Here is a 26,961-nt window from a genome sequence, read left to right as displayed (position 1 = left end):
TTATGATTGGGTGGTGCCAGTGGATGCCCCACCCCTTGCCAATAAACTGACGTTTTACCAGTCATGTGTTCTCATTGGCTAAGCCGGCGAGGGGCGGGACCAGCCGCTCTTAAAAGGGCAACGCCGAGATGTGGCCCAGCAGGGGAGGGGCGTTTCAGGGTCCCGCCTCCAAATAAAGAGAGGATGGAGAGAAGACTATTTTATTTTGCGGTGACAACAAGTGGGCGGGCTCGGGGTGTCCCCAGGGATGTTTTGGGGGGTGTGTGTGTGCAGGTGCTGGTGTATTTTCTGGGGTTCCCCCCCAGGGGTGTTGGGGGTATTCTGCCCCCCCCCCCTAGGCTGCATGACTGGCCGTGACTTCTTTGCCTCCAGGCAGACCCCAGAGCCAGCAAAGCCAGTTCCACCCTGAAGGGGGGGAGGGGGGGGGGGGGGAAGAGGGGGTGAGGGCATAGCCCCCCTCCCCCCCCAATCACTCCAAATTATCTTCCCCCCCCCCCCCCCCCCCCACCCCCCCCCGCAATTCTTCCACCCCAAAGGACCCCTGAGACACCCTGCCCCCCCCAAAACCCCTCCGAGGACCCCCTAGATCACCACCTCTCCCAAGTTTCCCCTAGGACTGACACCCCCCCCCCCCCCCCCCCCCCAAGCCCCTACCAAACTCCTCCCAGGACCCCCAGATCCCCTCCTCTCCCCAGTTTTGCCCAGCACACACCCCAAAACTCCTCCCAGACACACCTCCCCCCCCCCTATTCCTATACACTTTTGATACCCTCTCAAAACCTTCCCACACCCCATTTGGTTCCCCCCAGCCCCCCCAAATTCCCCCACCCTGGGACCCCCAATCCTCCCCTACCCACCCGCTGCAGGACGATGATGTCTGCCTCTGTCAGGGGGTCCCCAGTCAGGGGGTCCCGCATCTCTTCCGGATCAGGCGCTCAACGCAGTCCAGAGTCACCACGGCCCCCCTGCCCCACATATGGGGGGCAGTCAGGGGCCGGGACAGTGCTTGGGGGGCCCAGGGGGGGCAGTTGGGGGTCCTGGGGGGCAATTGGGGGCCCAGGAACAAGCAGGGACCCTGGGGGAGGGGCAGATAAGGACCCTGAGGTGGCAGTTGGGGGTCCCGGGGTGGTAACTGGCAGTCCTGGGGAGCATTTAGCAGTCCCAATGATTAGTTAGGGGTCCCAGGGCATCACTTGGGGGGTCCCAAGGGGTAACTGGGTGTCCAGGACGGGGGGCGGGGGGGCAGTTTAGAGTCCCAAGGGGCAGCTGGGGATCCCAGGGGGACATTTGGGGCTCCCAAAGGGTAATTGGGGGTTCCCGGGATGTCACTTGGGGGCCCTGGGCAGCAGCTGGGGGTCCCAAGAGGTAACTGGGAGTCCCAGTTGGGGAAGCTGGGGGCCCTTTGGGGGCACTTGGGGTCCCAGGGGGACAGTTGTGGGTCTGAAAGGGGGCATTTGGGGGTCCCAAGGTGTAATTGGGGGTCCCAGGGGGGTGTTGGGGAATCCCAAGGAGAAGCCGGGGGGCACCAGGAGGGGGCAGTTGGGGGCCCCGTGGCGGGGGGGGGGGGGGGGGCAGTTGGGGGTCCCGAGGGGCACTCACGAGGGGCGCAGGACGGCACAGGGGGTGGCGTTGCTGAGGGCATCGCGGGTGACGGCGCAGACATAGCGCTCCCCTCGCGCCAGCAGCTCCCCCCGCCGCAGCCCCGGCTCTGCTGCGCTGAACCGCACCGGCACCAGGTCCGCCAGCCGCAGCCGCCGCCCACTCATGGGGCACCGCACCGTCTTGTCCTGGGGGGCAGGGCTGCGCTGGGGGGTGCCCCATGGCCCCACTGCACCCCACAGCCCCACTGTGCCCCATGGGCACAGGCAGCACTCGTGTGGGACACCCATCCCCCTGTGTAAATCCCACCCAGGACATAGAAACTAATGATGTGCCATGGGGCTAGGACGCTCTGGGGTGGGGGGACCCCATTGTGGGGCTGGGATGCCGTGGGGCAAGTGCTGTGGGGTGGGGGGACCCCACTGTGGGGCTGAGATGCCATGGGGCAGGTGCTTGTCAGGTGGGGGAACCCTGCTGTGGGGTGGGAGAACCCTGCTGTGCGGTGGGGCGTCCCCAGTGTGGGGCTGGGATGTCGTGGGGCAGGTGCTGTGGGGTGGGGGGACCCCAATGTGGGGCTAGGGGCCTGGCTGTGGTTCAGGGGGCTGCGCTGTGGGGCCATGAGGGGCCATGTGGGGCAGGGGGCTGTGCCATGGGGTAGGGGTCCCGTTGTGGGGCAGGGGGGGGTCACGCCGTGGGGCACTCACAGGCTTGCGCAGGCGTTCGGCTCCAGCCTCAGGGGTCAGTGAGGGGATCCAGAAGCTTGGGAGGGTCCCGGAGGGTCCTGGGGCAGGGTCTGGGGGGAGCAGCACATCACCCAGGGGGCCCAGTGCCCCCCCTGCCCCCAAAGCCCACTCCTACCCACAGCCCCCAAAAAACCCCCCACCCCATACCCCCCATTTGTAGCCCCCTTCCCCCCACCCCTGCCCCTCCCCCACCCGTACCGGGGGTCGCTGCCCCCCCCAGGGGGGTCTCGGCCTGCAGGAAGCCCCTGAGCGCCGCCTCGGCCCCCCGCCCGCCCCCGCTGCTCCTGCTCCCGCCGCTGCTGCGCCCAGCTGCCGCTCGTAGGCCTGGGGGAGGGGGGCAGGGGTGTCAGAGGGGTGCCGAGGGGACACCGGCCCCGCACAAACCCCAGAACCTCCCCCATCCCCCAAATCCTCACCCCTTGCCCCACCTCAGGGCCCCCCTGCCATAAATCCTCCATCCTTCCTGCCCTGCGGCCCCCTCCAAGCTCACAGACCACACTGGCCCCCCCAGCCCCTCACAGCCCCCCAGAAACCATCCCCTGCCCCCCCCCCCGCCTCCCAGACCCCCACGAGGCCCCCCCACTACCCCCAGACACCCCCCCCGGTGTCCCCCAGGCTCCCAGATCCTCCCCAGACTCCCCCTGGCCCCCCTCTGACCCGCCCCCAGATCCCCCCCGCCTCCCTCAGACCCTCCCCTCCAGCCCTCCCCAGACTACCCCCCACCCAACCCCGGCCTCCTGTCTCCCCCTAGAAGCCCCATGAGTACTCCCGGTCACCCTCAGGCCCCCAGCCCCCCCCAGCCCCCACCTTGCTCTGCCTCGCGATCTCAGCCTTGCGGTGCAGCAGGTAGCTCACGATGGCCTCGCGCTCATACAGGAACCCGTCAGGGCTGGGGGGGGCCGGGGATGGGTCACGGGGGGTGGCAGGGCCCCCTGAACCCGGGAAAGGGGCAGGGGGCAGGGAGGGGAAAGGACACCCCCCTCCCCACCACCTGTCACAAGGTGACCCAAGGAAACCCTGGGAGAGGGAGCCCAATGGTGGGAGGAGGAGGGGGTCTAGGGGGTGCCCTGAGAGTGGGGGGGGGGGGGGGATGGCCTGGGGGTAGGGTGATGGGGCTGGGGGCCCCAAAAATCGGCGGGGTGTGTGTGTGTGTGTGGGGAGTTGGGTGGTGAGGGAGGAGGGATTAGGGGGTGTGGGGGGAGGCTGGGGGGGTCCGGGGGGGCCCTCACGTGACGACAGGGTCCCGGCAGGGCTGCCAGTGACAGGCAGCAGCAGTCGAAGTCCTTGACGGCGTCGCGCCCCACGCGCACCGCTGCGTCCCGTAGCCCGAGGCCGCTGGGGGGCAGGGCCGTCAGCCCCTCCCCCAGCCCCTCCCCGCCCCCCCCCGCCCCTCCCCGCCCCCCCCGCCCCCAGCACCCTGCCCACCTCTCACCCCCCTGTGCCCCTACCGTGTCCCCGCATGCCACTCCCCATCCCCACATCGAACCCCCAGCACCCCCTGATGCCGCTTGTCCCCCTCCGCCCCCCATACCCCTGCGTCTCACCCCCCCCAGCCCCCTCCCACCCACCCGTGTCCTTCTTCTTCTCGTGGTAGGTGTACACGGCCCCGGCCGTGCAGTTCTTCCCGTGGCGAGTCATGGCGGCCTGCGGGGGAGGGGAGGGTCAGGGAGACCGGGGGGGTCCTGGAGGGTCCAGGGAGAGTCCCGTGGAGGGGGTCAGAGAGGCCCGTGGGGGGGCCCGGAGAGGGCAGGAGGGGGCAGAGGGGCCCGGGGGGGGTCAGAAGGGTGTCACAGGGGGCCGCGGGGAGGGTTCAGAGGGTCCCGGAGGGGGCCGGAGGAGGGCGGGGGATGGTGGTGTCAGAGGGGCCCCGGAGGGGGGGAGGGGCCAGAGCGGCCCGGAGGAAGGGGATCAGAGTGGGGGTCGGGGGGTCACAGGGTTGCCCCGAGGGGGGGTCAGAGGGGCCCGGGGGGCGTCACGGGGGGGGGTGGTCAGAGGGGCCCGGAGGGGTCCGAGAGGGTCAGGGGGAAGTCATGGGGGATGCACGGAGGGGCACGGAGAGGGCGGGGGGGTCAGAGAGGCCCCGGGGCGATTCCGGGGAGGGTCAGGGGGATCCAGGGGAGTCGGGGGGGGGTCAGGGGGGTCCCGGGGGGGGTGAGGCCCGCGCCCCCTCACCTCCCGGCTGTCCCGCCGCTCCGCCCGCCGCTCCGGAAGCTGGACGTTGGCGCGCCGGAAGTGCGTCAGGCACAGCGGCCCTCTGCCGGAAGTACCGCAGCCGCGCTTCCGGGAGAGGCAGCGGGAGGCTCCGGGCAGCCGCAGGTTCCCCCCTGCCGGGGTCCCTTGGGCCTCCCTCCGCCTCCCAGTTGGCCCCAGTCAGCCTCGAGGCTCCCCCAGCGCCTCCTGCTGCCCCCCCAGTCTTTCCCTGTCACCTCCCAGTTGCCCTCAGTACCTCCAGTTCCCCCTTCAGCTCCCCCTGTCCCCCCCCGGTCTCTTCCACTCCTCCCAGTAAGCCCCAGCTCCCCCCAGTTCCCCTTGCTATGCTCCAGTGCCTCCTAGCTCCCTCTAGTCCCTTCCCCCTTCCCCTCCAGTGCCTCCCAGTAACAAACCCCGTTCCCCCCCCTAAGGGGTAATGCACTAGTAGCCCCCCCAGCCCCACCCAGTGACACCCAGTTCCCCAGTGACGCCCCCAGTACTTCTCAGCTCCTCTTAGTTCCCCCAGTGACCCCCCCAGGTCCTTCAGTGACCCCTCCAGTCCAGGAGGGCCCATTACGGGGGCGTCCCAGTTTGCGGGGGAACCCTTGGGGGTGGGGGGCCGTTGCCCGCGGTGAACCCCATGGCGGGGGGAGGGGTCCCGGCCCCCCTAGGGCCCCCCCACCCCCGCGCAGCTGCTAGTGCCCACAGCGCCCCACCCCCCGTAGCTCCGCCCCTGCAGATATGACCACGCCCCACATGCTCCCGTCGCCGCTTGGCCACGCCCCCGTTCCACTACCACGCCCCCACAGGCTCCCGTCGCTCTTCACCACGCCCCTACCGCCTTGTCCACGCCTCCGCCGGCTCCCGCTTTGCTTGGCCACGCCCTCGAGTACTTGGCCACGCCCCCATCCCGCCGTCACGCCCCCACAGCCTCCACGTCGCGCTTGGCCACGCCCCCGCTGTCTCGGCAACGCCCCCACGGTCTTGACCACGCCCCCACAGGCTCCCGCCGCAGCTTGGCCACGCCTCCTCGGCCTTGGATACAGGCTCCCGTCACGCTTGGATACGCCCCCGCCGCATTGACCACGCCTCCACAGGCTCCCGTCGTCTTGGCCACTCCCCCACAGGCTCCCGTCACGCTGGGACACGCCCCCACAGGCTCCCGTCGCCTTGTCTCCGCCCCCGCCGCCTTGTCCTCGCCGTCGCAGGCTCCCGCCGTCGCTTGGCCACGCCTCCGCGGCCTTGGCCACGTCCCCACAGGGTCCTCCGTATTGGCCACGCCCCTGCTGCCCTGGCCACGCCTGCCGTCCCTCCACCACGCCCCCGACGGCTCCCGCCGCCGCTTGGCCCCGCCCCCGTCCCGTCCCCGCCCCTTCCGCGCTCCCGCCGCCGCCGCGCGCCGCCCGCCCCGCCCTCGCGGCCCCCCCCCGCCGCGCGGTGCATTGTGGGAGGAAGCGGCGGCGGCGCGGCCCCGCCAGCCAACATGGCCGCTCCGTGAGCGCTCCCCCCCCCCGCCGCCGCCGCCCCCGGCCCAGCCGCCCGGCCCGGCCCCGCCCCGTCCGGCCCCCCCCCGGCCCAGCCGCCCCCCCCCGGCCCGCCGCCCCCCGGCCCGCCGCCCCCATGGACAGGAACTACCCGGCCGCCGGCTTCGGGGACCCGCTGGCCGCCGGGCCCGGCTGGAGCTACGAGCGCTCCGCCAAGGCCAGGTGCGGGGGGGGGGGGGGCGGCGGCGCGGGGGGGGCGCGGGGAGAGGGGGGGCTGCGGGGGGCTGGGGCAGCCGCACCGAGGGGGGCGGGGGGGCCGGTGCACCGGGGCTCGGGGGGCTGGGGCCCGGTGCACCGGGGGGCTGGGCTGTTGGGGGGCTGGGGCCCCGTGTACCGGGGTGCTGGGGTGCTGCTGCACCGAGAGGCTGGGGGGGCTGGAGCTCGGTGTACTGGGGGGGCTGGGTCCCGGTGCACTGGAGTGCTGGGGTGCTGCTGCACCCAGGGTGCTGGGTCTCGGTGCACCGGGGGGCTCAGGGTGCTGGGTCCCGGCGCACAGGATGCAGGAGTACCAGGGTGCTGGGGGTGCCAGTGCACCGGGTCTCAGGGTGCTGAGGCTTGGGGTGCTGGGCACCCAGGTACAAAAGCTTGGGGTGCTGAGGTGCCCCAGATGTTGGGGTTGGTGGGGAGCAATGGGGGGCTGGGGGGCTGGTGTGGCAGGGCTGAGGGGGCTGGGGCCCCAGTGCACGGGGTGCAGGATGCTGTGAACCCAGGTACTGGAGCTTGGGGTGTTGCCGCAGCAGGTGCTGGGGTGCCCCAGATCTTGGGGTGCAGGAGGATTGGGGTGCTGGGGGCCCGGTGCACCAAGATTTGGGGTGCAGCAGGACTCGGGGTGCTGGGGTGTTTGTGCTGAGTGTGGGGGTGCTGGGGTCCTGTTGCACTGGGTGCAGGGACACAGCAGTACCAGGGTGCTGGGGTCCCCGTGCACTAGGGACTGGGGTGCACTGGGTGCTGGGATGCAGCAAGTGCTGGGGTGCTGGTGCAGCGGGTGCTGAGGTGTCTGTGCGCCGCAGCCTGGGGTACTGGGGACTCGCTGCAGTGGGTGCAGAAGCCTTCAGGTGCTGGTTGCACCAGGTTCCTGGGGTGCTGGTGCCTGGGGTGCTGAGTGCACCAGGTTCCAGGGGTGCTGAGTGCACCATGTTCTCGGGGTGCTGGTGCACGGGGTGCTGAGTGCACCAGGTTCCTGGGGTGCTGAGTGCACCAGCTCCTGGGTGCTGGTGCAGGGGGTCCCTGGCGTGCTGGTGCCCGGGGTGCCAACGGCAATGGGTGCCAGGACCCCCTTGTGCACCACGAGTGCCCCTGCATGCCCAGGTTCCCTCACCCCGGGTCACGGGGCCTTGCACGACGGCAGGTGTCACACGCCTGGCTCACGAGCGCACCCGCACCACACGCCTTGCACGCCTCCAGCCTCGCCTGCTCGTGCGTTGCACGGGGGTCGGGGTGCCTTGCATGGCACTGGGGCCTCGTTGTGAGCGTGTTACACGGTGGCATCTTGCACTACTGCCTGTCCTGCAGGTGTTGCATGGCCGCTGTGGGCGCGTGTTGGTGTGTTGCACAGCAGCGGGTGCCACACGAGCATGCGCTGCGCCTCTTGCACGGCTCTAGCGGTGCACGACTGTGTGTTGCGCCCAGAGCATGGGTACTGCAGTTGCACCGTTACACATTGCACCGTGGTGTTGCATGGCTGCAGGCAGCGTGTAGTTGTGCATCCTGTCTGGCTCACGACTACAAGTGTTGCACGGGAGTAGGTGGCTCGTGATGGAGCGTTGCACGACTGCTTTGTTTATCGCACCCGTTGCCCGTCTGGCAGCAGTTTCCCGCTGTGTATTGCACCCGTTGCATGCCTGTCAGTATCTCACTGCTGTTTCACACCTGTTGCAGGCTTGTGGGTGGCTCACAGCTGCCTATCACACCTCTTGCACGCCTGTTGGCCATTCCCCACTGCGTACCATGCTTGTTGCATGCTTGTCAGCAGCTCACCACCACGTGTCACCCCCGTTGCACGTCTGTTGGCAGCTCCCCATTGTGTATCGCGCTTGTCGTGCACCCATAGGCAGCTCACAGGCGCAGAGCACACTTGTTGCACAACGGTGGGCATTTCACCACCGTACATCGCACCTCTTGTACACCTGTGGGCTGCTCGCAAGTGTGTGCAGTGCGCCCCTTGCACGGCTGGAGGTGGCTCCTCGTCGTGCACCGCGCCCCTTGCACGACTGCTGGGGGTCTGTGCTGGGCATCGCACCCGTTGCACGCCTGTGGGCACTGACGGCTGCACATGGTGCCCGTTGTGTGGACAGCGTGCGGCTCCCCTGCGCAAGGGGGGTGAGGTGTGTGCGAGGGGGGTGGTGAGCCTGCGAGGGGCGTGTGCGGTGCTGATGCTCCCCTCCTCCCCCCCAGCCTGGTGTACGGGGGGCTCGCGGGCGTCGCACCCCGACCCCGACCTGCTGCACCGGCAGCCCTACGGCGCCCCGCACCCGCTGCAGGGCTATGCCGCCAACCACCACCCCGCAGGTACAGACCCCTCTGCGACCCCCCCCCCGAACCCCCCAGCTCCCTGCCACCCCCAGACCCCCCAAACCCCCCTGGCAACCGCGACCCCACCCCCCCCCCGGCACCCTGACACCCCACCACCATGACCCCCCCGACCCCTCCACCCGGCACCCTGACCCCCTGCCACCGTGGCACCCCACCACCCCGACCCCCCTGACCCCCCAACCCCCCGCCACTGTGACACCCCAACTACACAGCCCTTTGTCCCAGTGTCCCATGTCACCCTGTACCCCCCAACACCCCAACCCCCTGCCACCCTGACCCCCCCAACCCCCCCCCCAACAGCCTCCCCAACCCCCGCCACCCTGACCCTCAGTCCCCCGAACCCTCTGCCACTGCGACCCCTGACCCCCCAGCACCCTGCCACTGTGGCACCCTGATCCCCCGACCCCCCCGCCACCATGACACCCCACAACCCTGACCCCCCCTGACACCCTACCCCCCCTGACCCCCCCGCCGTGCCACCCCAACGCCCTGCAACTGTGGCACCCCACCACCCTGACCCCACAGCCATTTGTCCCTGTGTCCCCATGTCACCCCGACCCCATGGCACCGCAGCCTTTGTCCCCCTGTCCCTGTGGTCCCCCCGCTCCCATCTGCGTCCCCAGCCCTGTGCCCCTGTCCCCACGCTCGTGTCCCCAGTCCCCCGGGGAAGCAGGGCACCCATGTCCATGGGGGGGTCCCCAAGCTGTCCCCTGTCCCCCCGGGGAACCAAGGCCACCATGTCCCCAACCTGTCCCCTGGGGAGGCACAGCCAGTATGCCCCCAAGCTGTCCCCTGTCCCCCAGGGAGCTAAGGCCACTGTGTCCCCAACCTGTCCCATGGGGAGCCAAGGCCACCACGTCCCCAACCTGTTCCCTGGGGAGCCGAGGCCACCGTGTCCCCAACTTGTCCCTTGGGGAGCCAAGGCTATGGTGTCCCCAACTTGTCCCCTGGGGAGGCACGGCCAAGGTGTCCCCCATGGTGGCATGGCCAGGGTGTCCCCGTGGTGTCCCCAGGGTGGCATGGCCGGGGTGTTCCCAACCTGTCCCCAGGGTGGCACAGCCGGGGTGTCCCTGCGGTGTCCCCAACACGTCACGCTGTGTCCCCAGGGCTGTCGGGGCTCTTCGAGACGGGGCTGCACCACGCGGGCGGAGCTGCGCCTGACGCCTCCGTCATGAACCTCATCTCGGCGCTGGAGTCGCGGGCGCCGCAGCCCGGCCCCTCCGCCTCCTCCCTGCTCTCCCAGTTCCGCACCCCCTCCTGGCAGACTGGTGGGTCTGGGGGTCCTATTCTGCCTCGGAGGGTTCTATCCTGCCCCGGGGGGGGGGCTAGCCTGCCCGGGGGTGTGTGTGTGTGCCCTAGCCTGCCCTGGGGTGGGGGGAGCTAGCCTGCCCCAGGAGGCTCCTGTCCTGCCCCAGGGAGCTTGTACTTGCTCCTGGGGGGGGCCCACTTGCCCTAGGGAGCTTCTGCTTGCCTCAAGGCGTTCCTCATTGCCCCAGAGAGCTTCTACTTGCCCTGGAGGAGTCCCCATTTGCCCCACAGAGCTACTACTTACCCTGGGAGGGCTCCCCACGTACCCCAGGGCATCCCCACTTGCCCCCAGGGAGCCTGTCCTTACCCCGAGGGGGTCCCCACTTGCCCCAGGGAGCTGCTACTTACCCTGGGGGAGTCCCCAGATACCCCAGGGTGTCCCCACCTTGCCCAGGGAGCTTGTCCTTTGCCCCAAGGGGGTTCCCACTTGCCCTATGGAGCTGCTACTTACCCTGGGGGGGTCCCCACTTGCCCCAGGGAGCCTGTCCTTACTCCGAGGGTGGCATGACCCCCCCCCCCCCCCTCGCCCCCCGTCTCATCCCCGTTCTCTCGCCCCGCAGCCATGCACACGCCGGCACCAGCCGAACTGTTCATCTCGGGAGCGCTGCCAGGCTCAGGCACCTTCCCCTCGTCGTCAGCGCTCAGCGCCTACCAGCACCCGGCCTCCTTCAGCGGGCGCAGCTTCCCGGTGAGCTCGCCCCTCAGCCTGCCCGAAGCCGCCTTCAGCCCCGGCTCCAACGGGCTCCTCTCCCCCCCACGACCCCCTGCTGCACATCAAGCCCACCCAGCCCAGCGTCCCCTCGTCCCTGGGCTTCGAACGCCTGGGCAGCGCCGTGCTGGGCTCGGGTTTACCGGCGCAAGGCTCGGCTTATCGCGGACCACCCAGTTCTTCCCAGTTTAACCTTCTCTCGGCGCCTCTGGCTGCCCCGGCGGAGCAACCGGCTCAGCTCTACAACGCTTCGGTCTTCGGGGGCGGCGGGGGCGAGCGTGCCGTGCCGCGCCAGGACAGTGTCATCAAGCACTACCAGCGGCCAGCGGGTGCTCAGCCGCAGCTCGCCCCGGCAGCGCACAGCCTCCAGCACTACCTGAGCTGCGGCGGCTCCTACCAGCAAATGCCGCACCGTGCCGCACTCTCCTGCAGCCCCCTGGGCGACCAGTCCCCCGCCAGCTCTGAGGGTTCCCAACAGCCCCCCAAAAACGCTCCGGCGCCGCGGCCGGAGCCGACGCAGAGCTACCGCCCCATCATCCAGTCGCCGGCGTATTCCGGTGGCGGCGGCAGCGGCGGCACCACCGGCGGCAGCGCCAGCAACGGCGGCAGCAAGTCCAAGAGCTACTCGGCGTCGCGGCAGACCCCGCGCTCCACCGCCACCCCCCAAGTGCCAAAGCAGCTACACCCCCAGCACCCCCAAACCCAGCTCCGTCATCGCCAGTCAGTCGCCCGCCTACTCGCCGGGCCAGCCGCAGAGCCTGCTAGCCATGGGGCCGGCGACCGGCTACGGCACCAATGCCCCGGCCCCCCAGAGCCTGGGGGCCAGCGGGCAGCCCACCGGGGGCTTCAGCGGTGGCCAGGGGGGGGAGCTGGGGGGCAAAGCCCCCAGTTACCCAGCCGGGGGGCAAGGCGGGGGGGCCGGGGGGGCAGGGGGGCCAGGGGCTACAGCCCTGCGTTAGCCAGGGCCAGACCTACTCCCCCGAGCAGCTGCAGGCGCTGCCCTATGGGGTGCAGCCCGAGGGCGGGCAGGCGGCCGCCTATGGCCCCCCAGCCCCCTCCCAGGGGCTCCCCACTGCCAGCCCCTCCCTCAGCTACAGCACCGGCCACTCGCCCGCCATGCCGGCCCCCCTGCCCTACGCCGGCTTGGGGGGCTCCAGCCCCTCGCCCATCATCCGCCCCCTGCAGTCGCCCCCGGCCGCCCGCCCGCAGAGCGGGGCATCGCCTGGCCAGTCCCAGAAGTACCTGGGCTCCGTCTTGTCACCCTCCTTCATGGCCCCGGGCTACGGGGGGGCTCCGGGGGGGCTGGAGCGACCCCCCCGCCTTTGGCAAGGGGGGCAAAGGGGATGCGGAGCTGCTGGCGGCCGAGCGCAGCGAGGACGAGGATTTCCTCATCCAGCACCTGCTGCAAGCCCCCAGCCCCCCCCGCGGGCCGGCTGAGGGGCTGGGGGCCTGCGAGGAGCGGGGGGGGGCGGGCAAGGGGCTGGGGGGCTATGGGGGGCTGGGGAAGGCGGAGGAGCGGTACCAGCTGCAGAGCGTGATCCGGCCCAATTCCAACCTGGAGGGGCCGGCGGCGCTGGAGCTGGCGCTGCTGAAGGAGAAGAAGAAGCCAGAGCGGGGCAAGGAGTACCGGGGGGGCCGGCGGGGGGGGCCGGCGGGGGCGGCGAGGGGCTGGCGGCCACCTCGGTGGTCCACTACGGCCACCAGCCCCCTGCCCTGGACTCGTACGGGCAGGAGCTGAAGAAGCCGGCCGAGCACTTGGCTAGCGGCAAGGAGCTGGGGCAAGCCCACCCCTACCTGCCCAAGACCCCCGAGCACGGGCGGCTGGTGGGTGAGGGGCCCCCCATGGAACCCCACGGGCTCCTCCTGGACCCGCCCCCCGAGCTGGGGCCGGTGGTCCCGGTGGCTGTGCCGGTGCCGGGGGGGTCCCTGCTGCCCTCCGTCCTCACCCACACCCAGAGCCAGCTGCACCCCCGCGCCAAGGGGAGACCCCCCCTGGACGTCCACCTCCTGGAGCAGCAGCGGATGCCGCCCCCCCCGCCGCCCCCTCCGCCGCCCCCCCCGGCCCCCCCGGCCCCCCCGGCTCCCCCCGCGGCCCCGTCCCCCCAGCTGCTCCTGGAAGCCCACCTGCACCAGGCCCACGTCCGCTCGCAGGGCTTGGACCCCCAAGCCCCCCCGCCGCTGCCCCCCGAACCCATGGAGGTGCTGCCGGCCCCCCAGGAGATCCAAGACTTTTTGGAGCCCCCCCTGGGGTTGGAGCCGCACTTGGGGCAAGCCGGGGGGGTGCAAGGACCCCCCGGTCACCTGCTGGACCCCGAGGGGGGGCCGTCGGTGGCCCCCGCCCCGCTGGAAGCCAAGGACCAGTTCGCCGAGGGGGGGAGCCCGGCGGGGGGCAAGGGGCGCTTCGTCCCCCTGACCTCCATCTGCTTCCCCGACGCGCTGCTGCAGGACGAGGACCGCGGCTTCTTCCCCGGGATGGAGGACATGTTCGGGCCCCCCCCCGAAGACTTCCCCAAGACCACCGAGGAGGAGGAAGAGGAAGGAAGCGGGGGGCTGGAGCCCCGCACCGAGGGGCTGAAAGCCCCCCCTTACGACATGGGGCAGAGCTACCCCGCTTTCTGCCCCGCCGAGGGGGCGGCGGGCGAAGCCCCCCCGCTGGGCTTGGAGCCCCCCAAGCACGAGCTGCCCTCCACTGTCAACGCCGAGCCCCTGGGGCTGATCCAGAGCACAGGCGAGGGGACCAAGCCCCCTTTGGCCGCCCCCCTTTTTTGCTCCTCCAAACCCAAGAAGCTGCTGAAGACCTCGTCCTTCCACCTCCTCCGCAAGCGGGACCCTTTCCCCCCCCCAAAAAAAACCTACGCCCAGGAATACGAGTTCGAGGATGACGAGGACAAAGCCGATGTCCCCGCCGACATCCGCCTCAACAGCCGCCGCCTGCCCGACCTGCTCCCGGACCTCATCTCCAGCTGCAGAGCCAGGCCCAGCCTCAGCCCCATGGGGGACATCGACTTCTGCCCCCACCCCGGCCCCCACCCCGGCCCCAAGAAACGTGGCCGCAAGCCCACCAAGCCCAAGCGAGAAGGACCCCCCCGTCCCCGGGGGCGCCCACGTATCCGACCCTTGGCCGAGCCCCCCGGGCTGCTGGCCCCCGACGGAGCCAAGAAGCCCCGGGGACGGGGAAGGGGACGGGGGAAGAAGGGCGGCGAGGAGGGGGCTGATGGCAACGGGTTGGAGCCGCTCAAGCCCCTCAAGGTGGGTTTTGGGGGGGGAGGCTTGGGGTGCTGCGAGGGCTTGGGGGGTGAAGGTTGGGAGATAAAGGGGGGGTCTTTGGGCTTTTTGAGGGGTTCCCATGGATCCGTTGCCCTTCAATGGTCACCAAAAGCCTCAAAGTTGGCCATGGCGATGGCTTGGAGACCCTTGAGCTCCTCCAGGTGAGGATCTGGGGACCTTGCGGTGCCGGGGGGGTCTTGGGAGGTGAAGATTGGGAGGTAAAGGGGGGGGTCTTTGGGCTCTTTGGGGTGTTCCCATGGGTCCGTTGCTCTCTGACGGCCACCAAAAGCCTCAAGGTTGGCCATGGCAGTGGCTTGGAGACCCTTGAGCTCCTCCAGGTGAGGATTTGGGAGGGCTTAAGGGTGTCTTGGGGTGCTGCGGGGTCTTGGGAGGTGAAGGTTGGGGGAGAAAAAGGGGTGTCTGGGCTCTTTGGGGGGTTCACATCAGTCCATTGCCCTCTGATGGCCCCCAAAAGCCTCAAGGTTGGCCATGGCGATGGCTTGGAGACCCTCAAGCCCCTTAAGGTGGGTTTTGGGGGGGACTGCGGGGCCTTGGGAGGTGGGGGTTGCGAGATACAAGGGGTCTTTGGGGGGTTCCCATGGGTCCGTTGCCCTTCAATGGGCACCAAAAGTCTCAAGGTTGGCCATGGGGATGACTTGGAGACTCCTGAGCTCCTCCAGGTGAGTATTTGTGGGGCTTAAGGGGGTCTTGGGTGCTGGGGGGTGCTGCGGGGTCTTGGGAGGTGAAGGTTGGGGGAGAAAAAGGGGTGTCTGGGCTCTGGGGGGTTCACATCAGTCCATTGCCCTCTGATGGCCACCAAAAGCCCCAAGGTTGGCCATGGCGATGGCTTGGAGACCATTGAGCTCCTCCAGGTGAGGATTTGGGGGGAGTTGAGGGGGTCTTGGGGGGCTGGGAGTGCTGCAGGGTCTTGGAAGGTGAAGGTTGGGGGAGAAAGGGGGTCTTTGGGCTCTTTGGGGGGGTTCCCATGGGTCCGTTGGCCTCTGATGGCCACCAAAAGCCCCAAGGTTGGGCAAGGTGATGGCTTGGAGACCTCCAGCCCCTCCAGGTGAGGATTTGGGGGGGGTTGAGGGGGTCTTGGGGTGCTGGGGGGTGTTGCATGGTCTGGGGGTGCAGATGTCAGGGGGGAGGGAGTATTTGAGGGGGTTTCCAGCCGCTTCTGGGCTGTTGGGGGGCACTGGTCAGGACTGGGGGGTGTCTGGGGGTGACCGCAGGGTGCTGTAGAGGAGCTGGGGTGCACTGGAATGTCCTGGTAAGTGATGTGGGGGGATGTGTTGCGGCACTGGGAACTCTTGCGGGGCACTGGAAGCTGCTGGGGGGGGCACTGGGAGAGATGGGGGAACACTGGCAGATAATGGGGGCACTGAGGGTTCCCTGGGGGGAAACTGGGAGATAATGAGGGCAGTGGGAGAGTTGGGGGGGGGCACTGGGAACTCCCGGGGCGGGGGGGGGGGGGCACTGGGAGACATGGGGGCGCAGTGGGAGCTCCCTTGGGGGGCCACTAGGAGATAACGGGGGCATTGGGAGATAATGGGGGGGCACTGGGATCTCATGGGGGGGCCGCTGGGAGAGACGAGGGGGCACTGGGAGACATGGGGGGGCATGGGAGCTCTCGGGGGGGGGGGCGCTGGGAGATAATGGCAGCACTGGGAGATGGGGGGGGGGGCACTGGGAGAGAATAGGGGTACTGGGAGCTCCCGGGGGGGGGGGGCACTGGGAGATAATGGGAGCACTGGGAGAGATGGGGGGGCACTGGGAGCTCTGTGGGGGGGCACTGGGAGATAATGGGGGCCCTGGGAGAGATAGGGGGCACTGGGAGTTCTGGGAGGGGGAACTGGGAGGTAACAGGTGGCACTGGGAGATGGGGGGGGGGGCACTGGGAGATAATGGGAGCACTGGGAGAGATGACCGGGCACTGGGAGCTCCTGGGGAGGAGCACTGGGAGGTAATGGGAGCACTGGGAGCTCTGGGGGGGGCACTGGGAGAGATGGGAAGGCACTGGGAGATAACAGGGGCACTGGGAGAGATGGGGGGGCGCTGGGAGATAATGGGGGTACTGGGAGCTCTGTGGGGGGGTGCTGGGAGCTCAGGGGGGGCCACCCCAGCAGATACCGGGGGGGTCCCCAGGGGTCCCCCCTAACCCCTCCCCCCCCCTCCCCCCAGATCAAGCTGGCGGTGCCAAAGGGCGGCGAGGGGGGCCCGCTGGCGCCGGAGGGGGGGGGTCCCCCGCTGGCAGGCGCCCCCCCCCCCGGGGGCCGAGCCCCCCCTGGACAGCAGCCAGACGCGGGAGCGCATCAAGCAGAAGATCAAGGAGGTGGAGGAGAAGCAGCCGGAGATGAAGTCGGGCTTCATGGCCTCCTTCCTGGACTTCCTCAAGTCGGGCAAGCGCCAGGCGCTGCCCCCCGCCGCCACCAGCCCCTCCAAGACCCCCCGCGCCCCCCCCCCCCCGCCCCCCCCCCCTTTCGCCGTCGGCCCCCCCCTGCTGCCGGGGGGGCTGGAGGGGGGCGAGGGCGAGGGGCTGGTGATGGCGTGCCCCAGCCCCTGCAAGCGGCTGGACGAGGAGCTGAAGCGCAACCTGGAGACGCTGCCCTCCTTCTCCTCCGACGAGGAGGACTCGGTCAGCAAGAACCAGGACCTGCAGAAGAGCATCTCCTCCGCCATCTCCGCCCTCTACGACCCCGCTGACCGCAAGGACCCCGACCCTACCGGTGGGTGGGCGGCACGGCACCTCCCCCCCCCCCCCCACACACAGCCCCTCATACAGGGCAGGGCAGGGGGGGAGAGGAGGGGGGGTGGGGCTGGGAGCCCAAGGGAGACCCTGGGACCCATAGAGACCCTCTGGGACCCATAGGGAGCCACAGAGACAGCCCCGCCCCCCCCCCGGGACACACAGAGACACCCCTGGGACCCACAGAGACCCCCTGGGACCCCTAGGGAGCCCCTGGAACCCATGGGAGCGCCTGGGACCCCCTTGGGAGCCCCTGGAGAGTCCCTGGAACCCATAGGGACTACCTGGGAGCACCTGGAGCCCCCGGGACCCATAGGGACCCCCTGGGACCCATAAAGACTGCCTGGGACCCATAGAGACCCCCCTGGGAGCCCCCAGGACCCATAGGGAGCCACTGGGAGACCCTGGGACCCATAGAGACCCCACGTGGAGCACCTGGGACCTCCTTGGGACACATAGAGACCCCCTGGGACCCCTAGAAAGCCCCTGGGACCCATAGGGAGACCCTAGGACCCATAGAGACCCCCTGGGACCCATAGGGAGCCCCTGGGAGCCCCTGGAACCCATAGAGACTGCCTGGGACCCATAGAGACCCCCCTGGAAGCCCCTGGGACCCATAGGGAGACCCTGGGACCCATAGAGACTGCCTGGGAGCCCCTGGGGCCCCCCTGGGACCCCCCGGCACCCATACAGACCCCCTGGGACCCATAGGAAGCCCCTAAGGAGACCCCCTGGGACCCATAGAGACCCCATGGGAGTCCCTGGGACCCCTGGGAGTGCCTGGGACCCCCCTGGAAGACTCCCTGGGACCCATAGAATCCCCCTGGGACCCCCAGAAGACCCCCTGGGACCCTTAGAGACTCCCTGGGAGCCAGAGACCCCCTGGGACCCTCCTGCGGCACATAGGGACCCCCTGGGACCCTCCGGGGGGGGCTGGATGCCCCTGGGATCCACCAGGGCCCCCTGGGGTCCTCCAACCCCCCAAAACCCTTGGGGAAGGGACCCCCAAAGAGCTCTCTCCCGCAGCTGACGCCCCCAGGGCCATCCCCATCCCCCTGACACCCCCCCCTGCCATGTCGTGTCTCCCCCCTCCAGATGTCCCCCCACCAGAGGAGAAGCCCCCCAGCCCCGCACCCTCGGAGAGCCCCCAGGCCGAACCGCCCACCCCGGTGGCCTCGGTAGCCCCGGCGTCCCCCCCGGTGGCCAAACCACCCCCTGAGCCAGTGCCCCCCGCGTCCCCCGAGCGGGAGGAGCCCGAGGACTCGCGGCCGCTTCACCTGGCCAAGAAGCAGGAGACGGCGGCTGTCTGCGGGGACACGGACGAGGACGAGGCGGAGAGCGGCGGGGAGGGCATCTTCCGCGAGAGGGACGAGTTTGTCGTCCGTGTGGAGGACATCCAGGCCCTCAAGGTGGGCGCTGGGAGGCACTGGGAGAGGGAGTGGGAGCCAGGAGAGGGCGCTAGGAGGCACTGGGAGATACTGGGAGGCACTGGGAGAGGGAATGGGAGTCGGGAGGAGGCACTGGGAGAGGGAATGGGAGTCGGGAGGAGGCACTGGGAGATAGTGGGAGGCACTGGGAGAGGGAATGGGAGTCGGGAGGAAGTACTGGGAGGCACTGGGAGAGGGAATGGGAGTCGGGAGGAGGCACTGGGAGATAGTGGGAGGCACTGGGAGAGGGAATGGGAGTCGGGAGGAGGCACTGGGAGAGGAAATAGGAGTCGGGAGGAGGTACTGGGAGGCACTTGGAGAAGAAACGGAGTTGGGAGGAGGCACTGGGAGGTACTGGGAGAGGGAGTGGGAGTCAGGAGGAGGCACTGGGAGAGGGACTGCAAAGCATGGAGAGGGACCAGTGGTTAGGGGTGTGCACTGGGAGGCACTGGGAGGCAGGAACAGGCACTGGAAGAGGGACTGGGACTTGGGAGGAAACACTGGGAAAGGCACTGTAAGGTGTGGAAAAGGAACAGTAGTTAGCGGGTATACTGGGGCGCACTGGCAGACAGGAGCAGGTACTAGGAGAAAAACTGCAAGGTACGAAGAGAAACTGGTAGTTAGTGGTGTGCACTGGGAGGCAGGGGGAGGCACTGGGAGATACTGGGAGGCACTGGGAGAGGGACTGCAAGGTATGGAGAGGGCCCAGTAGTGACTGGTGCGCACTGGGAGGCACTGGGGTGCGTGCTGCAAGGTACGGAGCGTGACCAGTAGCTACAGGTGTGCACTGGGAAGCAGGAACACGCACTGGAAGGCAATGGGAGAGGGGATGGGAGTCGGAGGAGGCACTGGGAGCACTGGGAGAGGCTCTGGGGGTGAGGAGGGGGTTGGGGCGTGTTGCTGGGGGTGAGGGAGGTGTTGCTGGGGGGGGGCAAGGGGTCTGGGGAGGGTGCTGGGGGTGAGGGGGGGGCTGGGGGGGGGGGCAGGGGCTGGGGGGGGGCTCGGGGGGGGCGAGCCCCCCCCTGACCCCCACGTGCCCCCCCCCAGCTGGCGCTGCAGACGGGCCGGGAGCCCCCCCCCATCTGGCGGGTGCAGAAGGCGCTGCTGCAGAAGTTCACCCCCGAGATCAAGGACGGGCAGCGCCAGTTCTGCGCCACCAGCAACGTGAGTGGGGTGCTCAGGTCTGGGACCCCCCCCCAAAAAAAAAACTGGTACCACCCCCACCCCCCCCGCCCGACCTGGGTTTCCCCCCAGAAAAACCTGGGACACACCCCCCCCCCCCGCCCCACCCAAGACCTGGGACACCCCATCCAAAAAACTGGGACCCCCCCAAAAAAAAAATTGGACCCCCTCCCAGACCTGGGACCCCCCCCAAAAAAAACCTGCCCCCCTCCCCCAGACCTGGGACTCCCCCTCAAAAAAAAACTGGCCCCCCCCCCAGACCTGGCCCCGCCCCCCAAAAAAAGGGCCCCCCCTAGACCTGGGACACCCCACCAAAAAACTGGGACCACCCCCCGACCTGGGACCCCCCAAAAAATAAACTTGGGACCCCCCCGCCAGACCTGGGACCCCCCCAAGAAATAAACTTGGGAACCCCCCCACCAGACCTGGGACCCCCCCCGCAAAAAAAAACCTGGGACAACCCCCCAGACCTGGGACTCCCCTCCACAAAAACTCTGGAACACCCCCTAGACCTGGTATGCCCCCCCAAAAAACTGGGACCCCCCCAGACCTGGGACCCCCCCCCCCAAAAATAACCTGGGATGCCCCCCAAAAAACCTGAGACCACCTCCTAGACCTGGGACACGCCCCCAGACCTGGGACACCCCCCCCAGAAAAACTGGGACCCCCCTCGAAAAAAAAAAGTGGAACACGCTCCCAGATGTGGGGCGCCACCCGCCCCCAAAAAATCTGGGACCCTTCCCAGAGCTGGGACGCTCCCCCCCAAAAAAGCTGGGACCCCCCCCAGACCTAGGACACCCCACCCAAAAAACTGGGATCCCCCAGACCTGGGACCCCCCCAGAAAAACCTGGGACCCCTTCCAGGCCTGGGACACCCCCCCAAAAAAAAAACCTGGGACACCCCAGACCTGGGACCCCCCCAAAAAATCCCTGGGACCCTCACCCCCCAAAAAAGACCTGGGACTTCCCCCCCCCCCCAAAATATCTGGAATCCCTGTCTTGGGGTTATTTGGGGTCAGGGGGGGTCCCGGGGGGGGGCGTCTCTGGGGTAATTTGGGGTCAGGGGGGGTCTGGGGGTATTTGGGGAGGGGGGGGTGTCCCTGGGGGGCTACAGGTGGGGGTCTGGGGACATTTGGGGTCATGGAGGGTCTCTGGGAGTCCTGAGGGGTGTCCCTGGGGGAGTCCCTGGGGAGTCCTGGGGGTATTTGGGGTCTGGGGGGGTCGTTCCCTGGGGGGGGGGCGTGGGTGTTTGGGGGTTCCTGGGGTTATTGGGGGTCTGGGGTGGTCCCTGGGGGGTGCTGGGGGGGGATTTTCGGGTCTGGGGGGGTCTCTGGGGGTATTTGAGGTCTGGAGGGGGCTGTGGGTACTGGGGTGCCCCTGACCCCCCCGGTGCCCCCCCCCCATCAGTACCTGGGTACTTCGGGGACGCCAAGAACCGGTACCAGCGGCTCTACGTCAAGTTCCTGGAGAACGTCAACAAGAAGGACTACGTGCGGGTCTGCTCCCGCAAGCCCTGGCACCGGCCGCTGGCCGCCGTCAGGTGGGGACACGGGGACACTGGGGGCGTTGGGGACATCAGGGACACCGGGAGCACGGGGGGGGGCACTGAGAATGTTGCAGACACCAGAGGAATGGGGGACACTGGGGACATCGGGGGACGTGAGGGGGATGGGGGATGCTGGGGACATGGGGGACACTGGGGACATGGGGGGCTTAGGGGGCACGAGGGGACATGGGGGGACGCTGGGGACATGGCGGGGGCAGAATATGGGGGACGGAGGGACATGGGGGGACACTGGAGGGGCACGGGGACATCGGGGATCAACGGGGGCATGTGTGCGGACACTGGGAACTGGGGGGGTCCGGGGGGACACTGAGGACACGGCGGGGTCTCCAAGGACACGGGAGGGGACGTGTGGGGGGGTCCCCCTCCCCCCCCAGGGACACCGGGTGTTCGGGGGGGGTCCCCGCTGTCCCCAGGGTCCTGGGCGGACATTTGGGAGGGGCGGTGTCCCCTTGTCCCCACAACCTCGAGAGGGTCCCGTTGTCCCGAAAGGCCGAGGGGACATTTGGGGAGGGGGTCCCCCATTGTTCCCATGCCTGGGGGGGGTCCCATGGTCTGAGCGGCTCGGGGGGGGGAGCGGGAATCCCCATCACCCCCATACCATAATCTGGGGGGGGTCGGGGGTGTCCCCACACCCCTGACCCCCCCCGCCCCCCCCAGGAGGCAGAGCCAGCCCAAGGCCAGCGGCCCCAAAGCCCCCGCCCCGCCCCGGGCGGAGAAGCCGGAGCCCCCCGAGAAGCCCCCCAAACCCGAGCGCCCCGAGAAGCCCCCCCGGCCCGAGAAACCCCCCCGGCCAGAGAAACCTCCCAAACCTGAGAAACCCCCCAAAACGGAGAAACCCGAACCTCCGGCCCCCGCGCCGGCCGCGGGACCCCCCCGGGTGCCCCCCGGCCCCCCCAAGCCCAAGCCCAAGCCCCCCAAAGTCAAAGCGGAAGCCCCCCCCCAAAAAGAGGAAAAAATGGCTGAAGGAGGCGGCGACGTCATCAGAGTCTGAGTCCAGCCCGGACCCCCAGAGCGAGGAGGGTGAGTCTGGGGGGGGCGGGGGGGCACCCCAACACTGGGGGGGGCCGGGGGGGTTGGGAGGCGGGGGGGGGGGATTTGGGGGGCCCTGTGGCTTCCGTGGGGGGAATGTTGGGGGTTCTGGGGGTCCCTGAGTATTTGGGGGGGGGGGGGGGGGGCTGGAGATTTGGGGGGGTGTCTTCAGACTTGGGGGGTCCAGGATTTTGCGGGGGTCCCTGGGGGGTTGGAGGCAGGAGGGGGGGAGTTGGGGGGTCCTGTGGCTTCCATGGGAGGAATGTGGGGGGGTCGTTCAGACTTGGGGGGGTCCCTGAGGGTTTGGGGGGGGGGGGCCCTGGGGTAGGTTGGGGGGCAGGAGGGGGGATTTGGGGGTTCCTGGGGATTTGGGGGGGCGGGGCAGGGCTGGGTCCTTAAGGGGCGATGCGCCGGGCCAGGCCAGGTCCCCTTTAAAAGGGGCGGAGTTTCCCCGTGGTGGGGGCGGGGCTTGGTGTGAAAGGGGCAGGGTTCCACCGAAGGGGCGGGACTGTCATTTAAAGGGACAATGCACCCCTGGAAGGGGGCGGGACTGTGGTGAAAGAGGCGTGGCCTGCCAGGTGGGCGGTGCTGCGAGGGGGCGTGGCATTTCTTGTCAGCGGGGCCTCTCCTTAAAGGGCCAGGCTCTTTGAAAGGCGCGAGGAGCTGTCCCATTGGGCGATGCCACAGCCCTAAGGGGTGGGACGTGAGGTGTGGGTGGGGCTGTTAAAGGGGCGTGGCTCCCCTTGTGGGCGTGGCTTCCTTTTAAAGAGGCCGCAGCTGCTTTCTGCAGGGCCCTCTTGGGGCGATGCTCAGCCTTGATGGGGGAGGGGGGGGGAGGGGGGCTCTTGTGGGCGTGGCTCCCGGCTCAGAGGGGACGTGGCTTTCTGGGGAGGGCGTGTCCCCGCCTTAAAGGGGCGCTGCCCCCCGCAGAGCGGGCGCCGCCAGGGCGGGTGCTGAACACGCGGGCCATGAAGGAGATGTACCGCAGCTACGTGGAGATGCTGGTCAGCACCGCCCTCGACCCTGACATGATCCAGGCGCTCGAGGACACCAACGGTAAGGCTCCTCCCCCACCCTCCCCCCAGCCCCCCTCTGCCAGGGCCCCCCGCCCCCCACCTAACGCAGCCCCTCCCCCCCCCCAGATGAGCTCTACCTGCCCCCCATGCGCAAGATCGACGGGATCCTCAACGATCACAAGAAGAAGGTCCTCAAGCGGGTGACGCTCAACCCCTCCTTACAGGTGGGGCTGGGGGGGGGGCTCTGGGGGGCTAGGGGGACTGCTGGGTGGCTGGAAGCATCACTGTGGGGCTGGGGGGGTCGCTAGGGTGTTGGGGGGCTGCTGGGGGGGCTGCTGGGGGGCTGGAAGGGTCACTAGGGGGCTGGGGGAGCTCTGGGGGGCTGGGGAGGGCTGTGGGGGGACTGGGGGGGTCACTGGGGGGCTGTTGGGGGGCTGGAAGGGTCACTAGGGGGCTGGGGGTTTGCTAGGGGGCTGGGGGGGCTTGGGAAGCTGAGGGGTCTTGCGGGGGGGCTGGAAGAATTGTTCAGGGGGTTGGGGGGCTGTTATGGGGCTTGGGGGGGTCCCTGTGGGGCTGGGGGGGCTTTCAGGTGATATGGAGTGTCCCCCTGCCATCTGGTGACAGGGACCCCCCTGGTGTCCCCTACAACAGCCCCTCCCCCCCCCCCCCCAATGCCCCATGCCCACAGCACTGAGATTCCTCTGGGGTGCCCCTAATGCCCAAGGGTGACAGGACCCCCCCCGGTGTCCCCCTGGGGGGGCGTCCCCATGCCACCTGGTGATGCCCCCTGCCCCGTGCCCCCCCAGGAGGCCCTGCACACCTTCCCCCAGCTGCATGCCGAGCCGGGGGAGTCGCTGGTGAAGCTGCGCCCCGGGGGGGAGCCCTACAACCGCAAAACCCTCAGCAAGGTCAAGAGGAGCGTGGGCAAGCCCCAGGTACGGGGGTCCCAGGGGTCCTGGGGGGGCTCAGGGGGGTCCCTAGGGGGTCCTAGGGGGCCCTGAAGCTCCTGCAAGTGCAAAACCCTTGGAAAAGCCAAGAGGAGCATGGGGATGGGAGGGGGGGGTGGGGGTCCTGGGGTCCCTGGAGGGATCATGGGGGATTCTGAGAGGGTCCTGGTGGGGTCCTGGGGGTCCCCACAATTACAAAACCTTCACCCAAATCAAGGGAAATACGGGCAGGCTGCAGGTATGGGGAGTCCTGGGGGTCCCAGGGGGATCCTGGGGGTGTCAGCGGGGTCTGGGGGTGTCTTGGGGCAGGCCCTAGGGGGGGTCGCGGGGGTCTTGGGGAGGGTCCCAGAGGGTCTCAGGGGGTCTGGGGGGTGTCCCAGGGGTTCAGGGGGGGCTCCTAGGGGTCTCAGGGATGTCCTGGGGGGTCTTGGGTGTGGCCCAAGGGGTGTCCTAGGGTGTCTCAGGGGTCTTGGGGGGGGGGTCCCAGGGGATCTCAGGGGGGTCTTGGGGGGTTTCTAGGGGTTTCAGGGGGGGTCTGGGGGGTGTCCCAGGGGTCTTAGGGGTGTCCTGGGGGGTCTCAGGGGGATCCCAGAGGTGTCCTGGGGGGTCTTGGGGGGGTTCCTGGGGGGTTTCAGGGTTGTTCTGGGGGGGTCTTGGGGGGGGCCCAAGGGGTGTCCTAAGGGGGTCTCAGGGGTCTTGAGGGGGGTCCCAGGTGTTCCTGGGGGTCTCAGAGGGGGTCTGGGGGGTCTTGAGACCTTCTGGGGTGACCTTGGCGGGTCCTGAGCCTTCCCACGGGGTCTGGGAGGGGTCTCAGGGAGTCCGGGGGTCTCAGGAGCTGGGGGGTCTGGCGGGGGGGTGGTTTAGGGGGGGGCTGAGCCCCTGCGCCTCCTCCCCCAGGAGTTCAAGGTGGAGGTGGAGAAATCTTTCTTCTACACCCTGTACCACTCGTTGCACCACTACAAGTACCACACCTTCCTGCGCTGCAAGGACGAGGTGTGGACCCCCACGGACCCCCATGGCCCCCCATGGACCCCCACAGTCTCCTGCAGCCCTCCGCAGCCCCCCACAGCCTCTCATGCCCCCCCCCTGCCCCCCCCTGCAGCCCCCCATGAGACCCTTTGTTCCCCCCCCCCGCCCCAGCCCCCCATGTGTCCCCATGGCCCCCCAAAGCCCCCCTGCGGCTCCCCTGCACTGCATCCTGCTGGCCACCCCCCCCCATGGTGGCCACGTCCACCCCCATCCCCCTGCCCTCACCCATCCTGGTGGCCACCCCCTTTGTGGCAGTAGCCACCTCCACCCCATCCCCTCTCCTTCAGTCCATCTTGGTGGCCATCCCCCCCAGCCCCGCGCCCCCCGCCATGGTGGCCATCACGGTGGCCACCTCCACCCCAATGCCCCCTCCCTCACCTATCCTGGTGGCCAACCCCCGTGTGGCAGTAGCCACTTCCACCCCCCGTCCCCTCTCCTTCAGCCCATCCTGGTGGCCACACACCCCCATGGTGGCCATCATGATGGCCACCTCCACCCCATCCCCCCTCCCTCACCTGTCCTGGTGGCCAACCCCTTCATGCCGGTAGCCATCTCCCCCCTCCCATCCCCTTGGCAGTGACCACCTGGGCGGCTCTCCCCTGCCCCCCCCCCTGCCCCGGTGGTGTGTGTCCCCCCCCCCAGTGACAGTGCCCCTCCTCCCCCGCAGACGACGGCCATCGAGGGGCAGGACGAGGACCTGGGGCAGGAGGAGGTGGTGCAGCAGTGCATGCGCAACCAGGCCTGGCTCGAGCGCCTCTTCGACTCCTTCAGTGATCTCCTGGCCCAGGCCCAGACCAAGTGCGCCTGACCCACCGCGGGGACCCCGGGGACGGGGGGGGACACCCCCCCGGGGGAAATGGACACCCCCCCCCCCCAGGATGGGGATGGGACCCCCAGAGATGGGGATGGACCTCCCACCAATGGGGACAGAACCTCCTGGGAGTGGGATGCCTCCCTGGGGACACCCTCTGGGATGGGGACACCCCCCCAGGATGGGGACACTCCTCCAGGATGAGGACACCCACCCTGGAATGGGGACACCCCCCCCCAGGATGGGGACACCCCCCGGGAATGGGGACAGAACCTCTTGGGAGTGGGATGCTTCCCTGGGGACACCCCTTGGGGACACCCTCTGGGATGGGGACACCCCCCCAGAGATGGGGACAGGGCCCCCTGGAATGGGGACACCCCCCTGGAATGGGGACAGAACCCCCAGGAATGGGGGCAGTCCCCTGAAGTGGGGCCCCCTCCCCAGGAACAGGGACCCCCCCCTCGCCAGGATGGGGACAGACCCCCCAGGAGTGGGCTATTTCCCCAGGGACACCCTTTGGGGACACCCCACCCCCCCCCCCGGAATGGGACAGGGCCACCCCCACAATGGGGACCCCCCAGCCCTGGGGACCCCCCCCAGGGACAGGGCCACCCCCCAGCCGCCATGGGGACCCCACCCAACAGGGGACACCCCGCCTCTCTGGGGACACAGACACCACCTTCGGGAGCACAGAGCCCCCCCTCCGTGGGGACAAGCCCCCCTGCAAGGGACAAGTGTGTCCCCCTCCCAGGTTTGGGGACCCCCCCATTACACACAGGGATCCCCCCAGGATCGGGGACAACCCCTAGCAGGGTGTCCCCCCTCCACAGTCTCTCCTTTTTGGGGGGGGGGCCCACAGGGGGGGCCCATGGGCATTGGCAGAGGCAAGTGGGGACCCCCCCACACTCCCCCCTGCCCCCCCAAAAAGAGGGGGGGGCCATGCTGCCCTCCCCCGGCGGAGAACCCTTATTTATATATATATGTATAAATGTCTATTTAGTAGCCTCCATTCTCCGTCTGGGGGGGGGCACCCGGACGCCTGGGTCCCCTTTGGGGGGGGCACCCAAACGCCTGGGTCCCGTGGACCCCCCCCCAAAACCTGGGTCCACTCCACCCCGGGCAAGGAACAGGGTTATTTGGAGGGGGGGGCGGGGGGGGGGGGGGGGGGGGGGCAGAACTCCCCTTGCTTCCCCCCCCCACATTGGGACCAGCCTGTCCCCCCCATTGGGGGAGGGGGGTCCTGTATATAAGTATTGGAGGGGGGGGAGATAAAAAGGGGGGGCTCTATGCCAAGGGGTGGGGAGGGGGTCCCAAA

The 26,961-nt window shown here is 69.3% G+C and overlaps 2 protein-coding genes across 2 annotated transcripts; one reads left to right on the top strand and one right to left on the bottom strand.

Moving 5' to 3' along the window:
- Positions 1 to 180: 180 nt before the first annotated feature.
- Positions 181 to 4,804, bottom strand: NOSIP (nitric oxide synthase interacting protein). The gene is given in 13 exon segments (XM_055700385.1): positions 181 to 405; positions 858 to 919; positions 922 to 965; positions 1,600 to 1,787; positions 2,304 to 2,392; positions 2,541 to 2,666; positions 3,150 to 3,159; positions 3,162 to 3,231; positions 3,572 to 3,597; positions 3,599 to 3,654; positions 3,657 to 3,677; positions 3,911 to 3,986; positions 4,515 to 4,804. Coding segments are annotated over 12 exon segments (972 nt in total). The 5' UTR covers positions 3,981 to 3,986; positions 4,515 to 4,804; the 3' UTR covers positions 181 to 195.
- Positions 4,805 to 6,134: 1,330 nt separating this feature from the next.
- PRR12 (proline rich 12) lies at positions 6,135 to 25,643 on the top strand. The gene is given in 22 exon segments (XM_055700384.1): positions 6,135 to 6,238; positions 8,471 to 8,480; positions 8,482 to 8,584; positions 9,715 to 9,876; positions 10,477 to 10,667; positions 10,669 to 11,286; positions 11,288 to 11,414; positions 11,476 to 11,936; positions 11,938 to 12,276; positions 12,279 to 13,874; positions 16,074 to 16,166; positions 16,168 to 16,618; positions 17,734 to 18,047; positions 19,113 to 19,233; positions 20,655 to 20,787; positions 21,472 to 21,745; positions 21,747 to 21,834; positions 22,774 to 22,899; positions 22,986 to 23,083; positions 23,666 to 23,794; positions 24,704 to 24,799; positions 25,503 to 25,643. Coding segments are annotated over 22 exon segments (5,757 nt in total). The 5' UTR covers positions 6,135 to 6,152.
- The last annotated feature ends 1,318 nt before the right edge of the window (positions 25,644 to 26,961 follow it).

This window comes from Falco cherrug, unplaced genomic scaffold (genome assembly GCF_023634085.1).
Source record: "Falco cherrug isolate bFalChe1 unplaced genomic scaffold, bFalChe1.pri U_24a, whole genome shotgun sequence".
NCBI lineage: Eukaryota > Metazoa > Chordata > Aves > Falconiformes > Falconidae > Falco > Falco cherrug.
Note: the sequence above shows the minus strand (reverse complement) of the source record. Positions and strands in the feature narration are given on the sequence as shown.